Source organism: Schistocerca americana, chromosome 4, assembly GCF_021461395.2.
Source record: "Schistocerca americana isolate TAMUIC-IGC-003095 chromosome 4, iqSchAmer2.1, whole genome shotgun sequence".
In the NCBI taxonomy this organism is placed as follows: domain Eukaryota; kingdom Metazoa; phylum Arthropoda; class Insecta; order Orthoptera; family Acrididae; genus Schistocerca; species Schistocerca americana.
In genome coordinates, this window is record NC_060122.1 from 827,464,822 (window position 1) to 827,478,761 (window position 13,940).

General features: G+C 40.6%; 1 protein-coding gene across 4 annotated transcripts in view; it reads right to left on the minus strand.

Annotated features, from left to right (window-relative positions):
- Positions 1-8,215: 8,215 nt before the first annotated feature.
- LOC124612250 (RNA-binding protein Pasilla) overlaps positions 8,216-13,940 on the minus strand; it is an 83,035-nt gene continuing 77,310 nt past the window's right edge. For all 4 annotated transcript variants that reach the window (XM_047140327.1, XM_047140326.1, XM_047140325.1 and 1 more), the window contains one exon: positions 8,216-10,615. In XM_047140327.1, the coding sequence (XP_046996283.1) occupies positions 10,136-10,615 (480 nt within the window). In that variant the 3' untranslated portion in view covers positions 8,216-10,135. The remainder of the gene's footprint in view (positions 10,616-13,940) is intronic.

Below are 13,940 nucleotides of genomic sequence, written 5' to 3' on the forward strand. Positions count from 1 at the left end.
TGAGCAATACTCAAGAATCGGACGAACAAGCGTTTTGTAAGCTACTTCTTTCGTCGATGAGTCACATTTTCTTAGAATTCTTCCTATGAATCTCAACCTGGCACCTGCTTTTCCCACTATTTGTTTTATGTGATCATTCCACTTCAGATCGCTCCGGATAGTAACTCCTAAGTATTTTACGGTCGTTACCGCTTCCAATGATTTACCACCTATGGCATAATCGTACTGGAATGGATTTCTGCCCCTATGTATGCGCATTATATTACATTTATCTACGTTTAGGGAAAGCTGCCAGCTGTCGCACCATGCATTAATCCTCTGCAGGTCCTCCTGGAGTACGTACGAGTCTTCTGATGTTGCTACTTTCTTGTAGACAACCGTGTCATCTGCAAATAGCCTCACGGAGCTACCGATGTTGTCAACTAAGTCATTTATGTATATTGTAAACAATAAAGGTCCTATCACGCTTCCCTGCGGTACTCTCGAAATTACCTCTACATCTGCAGATTTTGAACCGTTAAGAATGACATGTTGTGTTCTTTCTTCTAGGAAATCCTGAATCCAATCACAAACCTGGTCCGATATTCCGTAAGCTCGTATTTTTTTCACTAAACGTAAGTGCGGAACCGTATCAAATGCCTTCCTGAAGTCCAGGAATACGGCATCAATCTGCTCGCCAGTGTCTACGGCACTGTGAATTTCTTGGGCAAATAGGGCGAGCTGAGTTTCACATGATCTCTGTTTGCGGAATCCATGTTGGTTATGATGAAGGAGATTTGTATTATCTAAGAACGTCATAATACGAGAACACAAAACATGTTCCATTATTCTACAACAGATTGACGTAAGCGAAATAGGCCTATAATTATTCGCATCTGATTTATGACCCTTCTTGAAAATGGGAACGACCTGCGCTTTCTTCCAGTCGCTAGGTACTTTACGTTCTTCCAGCGATCTACGATAAATTGCTGATAGAAAGGGGGCAAGTTCTTTAGCATAATCACTGTAGAATCTTAAGGGTATCTCGTCTGGTCCGGATGCTTTTCCGCTACTAAGTGATAGCAGTTGTTTTTCAATTCCGATGTCGTTTATTTCAATATTTTCCATTTTGGCGTCCGTGCGACGGCTGAAGTCAGGGACCGTGTTACGATTTTCCGCAGTGAAACAGTTTCGGAACACTGAATTCAGTATTTCTGCCTTTCTTCGGTCGTCCTCTGTTTCGGTGCCATCGTGGTCAACGAGTGACTGAATAGGGGATTTAGATCCGCTTACCGATTTTACATATGACCAAAACTTTTTAGGGTTCTTGTTTAGATTGTTTGCCAATGTTTTATGTTCGAATTCGTTGAATGCTTCTCTCATTGCTCTCTTTACGCTCTTTTTCGCTTCGTTCAGCTTTTCCTTATCAGCTATGATTCGACTACTCTTAAACCTATGATGAAGCTTTCTTTGTTTCCGTAGTACCTTTCGTACATGATTGTTATACCACGGTGGATCTTTCCCCTCGCTTTGGACCTTAGTCGGTACGAACTTATCTAAGGCGTACTGGACGATGTTTCTGAATTTTTTCCATTTTTGTTCCACATCCTCTTCCTCAGAAATGAACGTTTGATGGTGGTCACTCAGATATTCTGCGATTTGTGCCCTATCACTCTTGTTAAGCAAATATATTTTCCTTCCTTTCTTGGCATTTCTTATTACACTTGTAGTCATTGATGCAACCACTGACTTATGATCACTGATACCCTCTTCTACATTCACGGAGTCGAAAAGTTCCGGTCTATTTGTTGCTATGAGGTCTAAAACGTTAGCTTCACGAGTTGGTTCTCTAACTATCTGCTCGAAGTAATTCTCGGACAAGGCAGTCAGGATAATGTCACAAGAGTCTCTGTCCCTGGCTCCAGTTCTGATTGTGTGACTATCCCATTCTATACCTGGTAGATTGAAGTCTCCCCCTATTACAATAGTATGATCACGAAACTTCTTCACGACGTTCTGCAGGTTCTCTCTGAGGCGCTCAACTACTACGGTTGCAGATGCAGGTGGTCTATAGAAGCATCCGACTATCATATCTGACCCACCTTTGATACTTAACTTAACCCAGATTATTTCACATTCGCATTCGCTAATAACTTCACTGGATATTATTGAATTCTTTACTGCTATAAATACTCCTCCACCATTGGCGTTTATCCTATCCTTGCGGTATATATTCCATTCTGTGTCTAGGATTTCGTTACTGTTCACTTCCGGTTTTAACCAACTTTCCGTTCCTAATACTATATGCGCACTATTTCCTTCAATAAGAGATACTAATTCAGGAACCTTGCCCTGGATACTCCTGCAGTTTACCAATATTACGTTGACTTTTCCTGTTTTTGGTCTCTGAGGACGGACGTTCTTTATCAACGATGATAATGTCCTCTCTGGTAAGCCGTCAGGTATTTTATCGTTTCGCCCAAGGGGGGGTCCCTCTAACCTAAAAAACCCCCGTGTGCACGCCACACGTACTCTGCTACCCTAGTAGCTGCTTATGGTGTGTAGTGCACGCCTGACCTGTCTAGGGGGGCCCTACAGTTCTCCACCCAATAACGGAGGTCGATGAATTTGCAACCATTATAGTCGCAGAGTCGTCTGAGCCTCTGGTTTAGACCCTCCACACGGCTCCAAACCAGAGGACCGCGATCGACTCTGGGCACTATGCTGCAGATATTAAGCTCAGCTTGCACTCCGCGTGCGATGCTGGTTGTCTTCACCAAATCAGCCAGCCGCCGGAAGGAACCAAGGATGGCCTCAGAACCCAAGCGGCAGGCGTCATTCGTTCCGACATGTGCTACTATCTGCAGCCGGTCACACCCAGTGCGTTCAATAGCTGCCGGAAGGGCCTCCTCCACATTACGGACGAGACCCCCCGGCAAGCACACCGAGTGCACACTGGCATTCTTCCCCGACCTACCCGCTATTTTCCTAAGGGGCTCCATAACCCGCCTAACGTTGGAGCTCCCTATAACTAATAGGCCCGCCCTCTGTGACTGTCGGGACCTTGCCGGAGAATCGGCCACTGGCCCAACAGGCGAGGCATCCTGTGGTGGCTCGGAAACGATGTCATCACCACTAGGAAGCACCCCGTACCTGTTGGAAAGGGGTAAGGCAGCTGCCACGCGGCCAGATCCCAACTTCGCCTTTCGGCCAGGCACGCGCGAGCCCACCACTGTCCGCCATTCACCCTGGAGTGATGGCTGACCGGTAAGATGCTCACTGCCGGAAGACGCAGCGACATCAGGGGTTCCATGTGATTCCAAGGCCACCGAAGTAGGCATAGGTCTCACCACAGTTGCCCCAACGCCACTACGAGCCGACGCCTGCGCCTCGAGCTCGATGAGCCTAACAGACAAAGCCTCCACCTGCCCCCGAAGAGTGGCCAATTCTCCTTGCGTCCGCTCACAACAACCACAGTCCCTACACATGACTATGTTTACCCTACTCTATACGGTGACAAATTCCCAAGATAATCCTCTGATGAGCTACTCTGATAATCAAGAAACACTCACTGAAATACGAGACGCGAAAACTACGCTAGGTTTTCCCAGAAAAACTATTTAAAAGCTAAGCGCAGCAAATAAGTACAAAAACGCTTTATACAAACAGTACTCGCTGCTGCTGGTGCTCTCGCTCTGGCTGTCACAAGACAACTGCTGATTCAAGTGACTAGTGGCTAACGGCCGCGAAACAAACAAAAGACGGTTTTAGGGCGCTTTCTGTTCTAAACGATCAAGAAAACACTAAGAAATCTAACACGAAAACTACGTAAAGTTTTATCAAGAACTGTTAGTTACTATGCAGAGCAGATAAACACAAATAGAATCCCTTCCTTAGTGGAAGGTCGTAAACAAAATGCAAAATAAACGCTTTATACAAACAGTACTCGCTGCTGCTGGTGCTCTCGCTCTGGCTGTCACAAGACAGGTGCTTAAAAAATGTATGCACACTTCGAACAGTCAAAAAATTTATTTCCCGTTCTGCACAGTTCAATTTCTAGTAGAAAGTAATGTTACACTTTTTAAACAGGTGGCAGCAGGACCCAGTTAGTGGCAAGGAAGTAACTTAAAGATGGTGGAAGCAAGTTTTGAGCTTTGAAGTGTGAAAGCAGATGAGGCACAATTTTATGTACTGGGCTGAAAATAATTATCACATTATAGTTGAAAGGGCTGTGAATTTGCCTGGTGTAAATGTGTGGTGTGGTTTGTCTGAAAGAAGACTCGTTGATCCTTTCCACTTTGAAGGTAATGTAACTGGAGAAAGCACCTAACAATGCTTGTTGATTTCACATTCCTTGCCATTTGTGCATTATATGGTGATGATAAGTTTATTACCAATAAGATAGTGCCCTACCACACCATCATAGGGACCTGGATCAGAATTTGCCAGGTCAGTGGGTAGGACACGGGGCAAATCGAGTTTCCTCCACACTCTCCAGGCCTTATGCAGTTTGATTTCTTCTTATGGGGCACAGTAAAAGATGAGGTGTACAAATGTAAACACATAACCCGGACACACATTGAAATGAGATTCAAGCAGTGTGCACAGAGACCCTATTGGACACTTCGGTATGATGTACAGAATTCAATGGCGACTCATACTCAGAAATGTATTGTTACTGAAGGCCACCAGTGTAAACATTAATTAGAAATAAAGTACATTTACTTTTCAAATTGGACAGAAACCTTACTTAGTGGAACAGAAAATAAAATTTTCTATAACAGTTCACCATCTATATACATTTTTGGAAGCACCTTACATCACTGTTTCTGGAAACATTTTTTTCCCTACTGCCAGTCTATTTTACATCTCTCTGTCAACCAACATCAGTTATTTTGACGCCCAAATAGTAAAAATCATCTACTTCTTTATGTAGTCACTTCCTAATTCCCTCAGCATCACCTGCCTTAAACTGAATATGTTCTGTCAGCCTTGTCTTATTTCTCCTTTCCACAACACTACCCACTCTGTTCAACTGATCCTCCATGTCCCTCCGACAGAATTACACTGCCATCAGCAAACCGGCACAAGTCAAAGTTTTATTTCTTCTCTCTGAACCTTGATTCCCTTTCCACGTTTCTCTCTGGTTTCCTTTACTACCTGCTCAATGGAGATACACTGCAAGCCCATCTCACTCCCCTTCACAACTACTACTCCCTTGTCATGTCCAACTCTTATAACTGTAGTCTGGTTTCTGTACAATTAGGAGGTAACCTTTTGCTCCAGTTGTTTTACCTGTTCTACCTTTCAGAATTTCAAAGGATGTAGTCCAGTCAACATTATATGTACTTTCTCTAAATCTATGATTGTTGTAAATGTAGGGTTGCCTTTCTTCGATCTATATTCTGAGATTTGTTTTCCCACACTTCTCCAGAACCCAAACTGATCTTTGAGGTTGGCTACTACAAGTCCATCATTCATCTGTAAACAATTAGTGTCAGTGTTTTTGCAACCAACACTAACTAAACCAATGGGCCTTTGGAATACGAATTTCTCAACAAGTAGAATAGTTTTATTGTGGTATGTTTGCCCAAGGACTTCAATAATTCTAAGAGTACGTCATCTACTGATGCCTTGTTTGAAGTAATATCTTTCTGTGCATGGACCTTTTGACACATGCTTTCCATTCTTTGCTTGCTACTGGCATGCCACTTGAGCTATTGATATTCTTTCAGCTGCTTCTCTTTTCTACAAAGGTTTCTTTAATTTTCCTATATATGAACCATCCATCTTTACCACTGTCATGCATGTTTCTACAGCATTGCATTTCTCTTCAAACTTTGCCATTTTGTATTTTCAGTAAACCTTATATTTAGTTGTATGTATGCCACTCTGTCTTCATTTTTACATTTTCTCCTTCCATTAGTTAAATTTGATGTATAATGTCTTGAGGATTTCTTCTGAGCCATATCTTTATGCCTAGTTGTTCATCCTTTACCCTTACTAAACCATCTCTCTAACCTATCCTGTTAACAGTTGCCTAGTAGTACCACAAAAAACTCTACAATCTTTGGTTCTCCCATCTCCTTAATTTCTTATCTTCCTGCAATTTCATTAGTTTTTATCATAAGTTCATAACCAACAAACTGCAGACAAGAGTCTGTATCAGCATCTGGAATTTTTTTGCCATTTAAAATTTGGTTTCTAAATCACTGTTTTACTATTATATAACCTACCTGTAACATTTTGGCACCTCCACATCTCTTCCACATATACAACCTTCTTTCATTATCCCAGAACCAAGCTTAGCATTGATTAAATTGTGCTCTGTGCAAAATTCTATGAGACAGCTTCTCATATTATTCCTTTACTCAGTCCACATTCTACTACTTTTCCTTCTCTTCCTACTATCAAATTAGAATCACCTCATAGTTAAATTTTTTGCCTCTTAATGAAATGATATCTGCAAAGCTAGTAGATATATGAATTAGCCCTACTGTGGAGGCTATTGTGTGTATTTTGTCTATACCAATGCATTCATTCACTATGTTGTTCTGATAACCTGGTGTCGGAAGTTCCATGCGGCTTTTCGCAGATGATGCTGTAGTATACAGAGAAGTTGGAGCATTAGAAAATTGTAGCGAAATGCAGGAAGATCTGCAGCAGATAGGCACTTGGTGCAGGGAGTGGCAACTGACCCTTAACATAGATAAATGTAATGTATTGCGAATACATAGAAAGAAGAATCCTTTATTGTATGATTATATGATAGCGGAACAAACACTGGCAGCAGTTACTTCTGTAAAATATCTGGGAGTATGCGTGCGGAACGATTTGAAGTGGAATGATCACACAAAATTAACTGTTGGTAAGGCGGGTACCAGGTTGATTCATTGGGAGAGTCCTTAGAAAATGTAGTCCATCAACAAAGGACGTGGCTTACAAAACACTTGTCGACCTATACTTGAGTATTGCTAATCAGTGTGGGATCCATACCAGATTGGGTTGACGGAGGAGATAGAGAAGATCCAAAGAAGAGCGGCGCGTTTCGTTACAGGGTTATTTGGTAACCGTGATAGCGTTACGGAGATGTTTAACAAACTCAAGTGGCAGACTTTGCACGAATATATTGCTTCCCCCTACTTATACCTCCCGAGGAGATCACGAATGTAAAATTAGAGAGATTCGAGCGTGCACGGAGGCTTTCAGAGAGTCGTTCTTGCCCTCCGCCACACACCGTTTGGTGGCTTGCGGAGCATAAATGTAGATGTAGATGTAGAACCCTCCACTCATCTGACAAGAACTTGTTCTTCCTTCATCCGCACTTCACTAATTCCTAACATCAACCTATCCAATCCTCTAAATTTTCTAACCCACAGACCCAACTGAAGAATCTAACATTTCACACTATGATCTGCAGAGCACCAGATCTGTTGTTTCCAATGGCAACATCCTACTGAGTAGTCCCTGGCTAGAGGATGGCATCATCATTAAAACCTGCACTAGAGCTACATGTCCTCAGGAAACACAACAGCTGTTGTTTTTCCTTGCTTTCTGCCATTCACAGTGCAAATCCAGACTGTAGCCCTTGCAACTACTGAAAAGGCTGATGGCTTTCCAGCAAACATGATAGTCTGCCCACTCCACAGATACCTCCTCTGATGTGGTTGCACCTACAGTATGGCTACCATCTATAGGTATTGATGCACCCAAGTTGCCTCTGTGGCGACACCCATAGCTCACAGGATAAGCTTCAGGACGAGGAGTTGAAAGACACACACTGGACATTAATAAAAAAAAGTCAACTAAAGAAAATTCCTCGAATCAGCAGAAAATGTGGTATATAAAGCAGAAACTCCGTTTGCATTTTACAAATTTAATTTTTCACTTACAAAATTCTTCTGCCCAACTCTTTTAATCCTTGAAACCAGTTTGTGTGTGTGGGTGTGTGGGCGTGCACACACGCTAAATGTTATAAAATGTATAGTTGTGTCTTATGATTCCCAGCAATTTTCATCCACTGCAGTTAATTGCAATGATCAGTTTTGACAGCCATAGTCAGATAGATTCCTACTACTCCCCATCCTTCAGGTACCAATTTCAGAATGTCCGAAAACTTTGTTATTTGGACATAAAATAAATAAATAAATAAATACACATATCATTAAATACTAACATAGACAGCTGCTGTTCACTTAGCAACACAGTTATTTGTCATATTACTAAAAATGCATAATGCACATAAAACTCATATCACGACATAATGCTGTCATGAAATTTATTTTTAATGAACCAATGATTTACACATGAAAATGAGTTTTCTTTCTATAAACATCTTCAAACATGCCATCCTTTTTACAAATATAAGATTTTCCAAAATATTTCAACAATTTGTATCAATTAGGGAAATGTGAATTACTGGAGAACTGAACAATTCAGTCTACTTAACAAGACATGTCCAAAGTAACAAAACAATCAAGTACTTGAAGTTCCAGAAAATGGAAGTACGTCACTCTGTATTATGCAAGAACAGATAATAAATATAATGGAATTGACAAATGAATGACTATGTAAAATGGTATTACATAGTAAAAATATATACACACATACATAACATAGCAATCATTTTGGCTTTTATTACTGCGTAGCCAAAATACCCAGGCCTCCATGTATGGCACCAAAGTCTAATCTCCCCCCCCCCCCCCCCCCCCCCAAAATAGAAAACAGAGTTTCTAATTGTTGTATGCACCATAATGAGTCAGAAAAATTATATCATCCATAGTTCACTTACTTAAAACAATTTAATGAACAGTTAATGATATCTTAGGTCCTCAAATACATCTATTTTCAAATAAAATAAAAAAAAAAAATCAAGACATCTAGAATGAAAATTTTAAATAACTCTTAGGAACATATTAGAATTTATAAAAATGGAAAAACAAAGATCAACAAGAGATTTCTTGCTCACATATTAATTTTCTCACAATTTCTTGCTTCCAAGAAGCACTGTACAACATACATAAATAGTGTATAATTTTAGAGAAACCTTTCTGGAAAATTTCCACCAACTAAAATTACTGCCAAACAGTCATGATCTTTGTGTCAGTAAGGCAAGTTGTTCTCCTGTACACTATCTATAGCTTAATGGTAATAATAATGAAAGGTACTGACAATAAAAATATAATGGTAACTTGACATTGAAGATACTCATCTATACAGTAGTTATCACATTTCACCAATGAATCTGATAATGATAAAACACTACAACTTGAAAAATGCATATGGACGTCATAACTCACAACAAGGATGCGAGTTCCACTCATTTCCCAACACCATGATTAATGTTATGAGAAAACACGACATGCTATTAAGCACAGAGAAAACAGAACCATAATCCCTTGTGGAAACTACCTACACAAATACTACATCAATGCAGCTAACACAAACACTTTATCAAAGGATTGTTGTCAACAAGGGTGCAGAATGTTCATATAACACTGAAATATATTTATCACAGAACAAAGATTATCAGTGTGCTACCCATACAAGGCAACTTTCCGCAAACACTTCATCCACTGAACACACTCCACAAAACTCCACACATTCATCCCTTAACAGATCTCTCTCATGAGTTAAACTTTATTGTATAACCTGTAACAGTGATGCAATGATGTGACATTGAATGTACAACAAATGCTCATGAGTGGAAAAAATGGGAAGCGTTAATTATGAGCAGGTAAAAATATTTCTATGTTTAAAGTTAACGAATGTCATGTCAAAATAGACTGCCCAATTACTTACAACAGACTACAACCCGAGAACATTTGAAAGAAATCATTTGCCACAAAGTACATTAATTATTGTGACAGGATTGCATGTAAGAAAAAAAGGCAGCTAGCTACATAATCACAAATGGGGTGATGTGATACATCTGAATACATATATTTACAATACATTACAATGAAGAATGCACATGAAATTAATGTGTAACAAATTTACCAACATATGTCATGTAATTATGGAACAACTGACAATTTTCTGCAAGTGTTTTGCTTGCTGCCTATTCTGCCAAAATGACGGTGCCAGCAACCGCCTTGAAGGAAATTAAGTAATAGCTCAACTTTGTGTTTTAAATTCAAAGCTATCCTTGCCAGTGTTACTGCAGAATAGGACCTAGAGATCCATGCCTAGCCCGTTTGGCTTCCTCCTCACTTACTCTTTGCTCTATGAGGTAACGGGCATTGGTAATGGCATTTGGTGTTCCGGATATTGTCACAATACGGTTCCTAGTGCCAGGTGCGAATGTTCCTTTCTTTGATATTTGTATGCTTGCTCCCGACAGATGTTGGATTTCAACAAGTGCACGGCCACCAGGACCCAGTATTGCACCTACAATGCTTTCACTTATTTCCACGTCGACCTTCTTGTGATCTGCCTTGAGATCTACACCCGCTCCCTTTAGCAGTGGTGAGACTGCACCACCTGTGCCTAACCCAAACGAATTGCTGTTGAGAGATGCAGGTGAGGCCACACCTGGAGAGCTCGCTTGTCGCCTGAAAGGATCGTAGCCATCACTTGGGCAACCAAAACGGTCAGTGGAGCGTGGTGTGGGACTGGGGCTGCCAATTGCTGACACCTGTATCAAGAGAAATTTAGGTATCGTTATTGCTATTAGTATGATTATAATAAAACATATCCAGTTACACAACTTCCAACATTTCTGGTTTTCCAAAATTACTAAGTTCTGCAAAAATGTAGCACAGCTGAATGACAATTATTACAAAAACCACCACAATGATATTCTTAAAATATAATGCACAAAATGAAAGGATGGCTTTCCTTAAAAACAGCTCTACTGTTCCCTGCATCATACTTTACTAAAGAATAAATTTATCTTATTTACAGCCTTATATCGTGACACATATAGAATACATTGTAGAGAGAAACAAGATATTAAAACAGCTTTCTTAATTTGCCTCATCTCAAACCTGCAATAGTTATCAACACTACCAGATAAATGCCTAAAACAACTTACTATCTACCTCTTCTGTACTTAACCTCTGCACAAGCACAGGTAACAAACATTTCACCATGCTATGTGACTTACAGAAAAAAATCTCTTCATTATTAGAAAATATTAAATTACTAAAGAGAAACTGACATGATAAACTAAGTACACAGTTAACTTCCTTACTTTGGAAGGCTCGATTTTAAAACAAACAAAATAACCAGGCTGCACTTTTATTTTCAATCACTCTACACTTCTACAACCGCAGCTGCAAATTAGCAACTACTACAAAACATTTAAACTATGTAGATGCCCTGGCTGTAAAATTTTGATTTTCTATTAAATAAACATGTTTCACTGAGATGTTTCGATGCTACTTCAGACAGTGAAAGCTTCGGTGTGCGCAGCCAAGATCTGAAACTTTTTTACCCCACTGATGATTACTGTTGCAAAAACCTGTAAACTTTAAGTTATTCCTCATAAAACACTCACTGCTAAATTACAGTGTGGAGTGGTAGTGTTTCAGAAGATGAGTAACCCATACCGAAACATCATATAAAATGCAGAAAGCATTCAAAGGGATAAATCCAACAACAAACAAAAACCAAAGATAGATAAAATTACCATCAGTCAAGGTCTAGTGTACTGCTGTTCCACAAACAACACAATAACAAACTTGATGCACTTTGATTCAAAAAGAATATTTAGTGAATTTCTTCCTATCCACAATAAAACAACATTGAGACAAGAATCTTTCACTTTCATTGCACTAATAATCAAATGTAACAGGCTCATTTATTACCACTTAAACAAATGACAACTATGGAAAACACCTTATGTACAACATATCAAATCCATTTTAATAGGTAACTGTGGAACTGCAAGAGTTAGGAGGAGGATAAAACATTTTTCAAATGATGTCCTTCCTTAGAGCTTGTTGCCGTCTCCCCCCTCCCCTCCACACACATGCCTACATCATCCTACTTGTCTATGCTGTACCAGCACTACAGCTTGACTGGTTTAGGGGCTGTATTGGGTGAGGGGAAAGAAGCAGAGAAAAGGAAAAGGAAAGCAAGAGTGGCTGATGGCTGGGAAAAGGAGGCAGGAAGAACAGAGGATAGGAATGAGGTACCAGTGAGCTCACTCTGGCAAAGGCAGGAGGGGACTTAAGACTGGTTCACAATGACATGGGGTAGGGGATTGAGAGGGGTAGACGGAACAGAAGGAGAGAGAGGGACTTGACAGGAAGACGATAGTGAAGTGGGGGGAGGGGGGCATCGAGACATAGGTGGTGGTCAGTGTGGGATGGGGGTAGGGGAGAATGAAGCCAGGACGCGCAGCATCAAATTCTATGTCGTAAGGAAAAATCCCATGGATGTAGTTCCGAGGAGATGGTATTTGGGTGAAGATCCACGTGGCATGTGTTGTGAAGCCACCAGTGAAGTCTAATATGTTGTGCTCAGCGGCTTGTTCCATCAATGAGTAGTCAACTCTGCTCTTGGCCACAGTTTTTTTGGTGCCCATTCAGTGTAACTTCAATGGCAGCTTCACAGTCCAGGCCATAAGGATCCTCACCACGAATATCAGCTCCTTTGAGCTACAAAGATGGAATTTGACCTTACGACACATTTCTTGATCTTTCAGTCCTCCTGGTCTCAATAACCCCCCCCCCCCCCCCTTTGCTACTCATTCTACTCACACCCTCCTGTCCAGTGGCTCTACCTCCCCCTCCCACATCACCACTCTACATCATGGTGCACTATCTGAAACTCTGCCTACCTGTCAGGGCAAGCTCACTGGCACCACATTGCCGCTGATTGCATTTGCTGCCTCTTCCAGCCATGATCTACCTTTCTTCCCCACTTAGATTCTCGCCATCACCCACTGCATATGAAGCAACAGCTGACCCCAGTCAAACTGCAGTGCCAATACATGTAGCTATGAAGGAGGTGTCCGAGTGTAATTGTTGTTTGTTATTAGATTTTTCCAACACGGTAAGAAGTTCATATGCCCAAGAGTCAAACAAAATATTGAAAAACATTACAAGAGCAATATTTCTGTTTTTCACCTCAAAGCTGACACATTCTTATTTTGACATTTCCACAAATGATTGATTTGGTAACTTTATACTGAATGCTCTTACATAAAGTTGCCATCATTGACACAGGAACACTTTTCTCAAATTTCCATTCAATAACTTTCAGCTTGTCCACATGAGCAAATCAACCGCCAAATGAAATGAAAATACCCTACCAGCTGTTCACACTGATGAGTTTACAATGCAATTGTGGTATATCCTTCTCCAAGTCATTGATATGTACATAACATGCATATAATTCATAAAATTAAATTAAATGGGGATCAGTTTCTCAAAACTGTCTCTTCAGATCTATGTGGTTTGCTTCTTTCATTACTTTGCAGCACTTCAGTTGTGCAGATAACTGTGTAACCATTTTCTTTTACTGTTAAGTGGCTTAGGTGTAAAGTGTCAGATCACTGATCCTGGTCAGTAACAAGATTTTAATCTCCCACTTCTGGCTTGCTCATCAACGTGAAAAATACGAAATTGCAATGGGGTTCAAAATTCAAATTACACAGTACACCCCCCCCCCCCCCCCAAACTCACTTGGTAAGTCTGATCAGAAGGCTGGAAGGAAGGTAAAGCTGCTTTTTTGCCTTACTATCACTTAAAAATGCCCCTCCCCCAAACACACACACACACACACACACACACACACACACACACACACAGTGCCTTTCATCAGTTGAAACTCAATTTGTACTTCGTCTGTTACTTGCATTGCTGTTCACCTACAAAATTTCTTAATTCAGTACCCTTTTAAAATTTCCGACATATTTTTGTTTCTATTTGCCTTATTTTTACTTCTGCCATAGACTCACTCTTGATGATGATCTTTCGGTTGCTGGCATCACCATCCTTACTCATCAACCT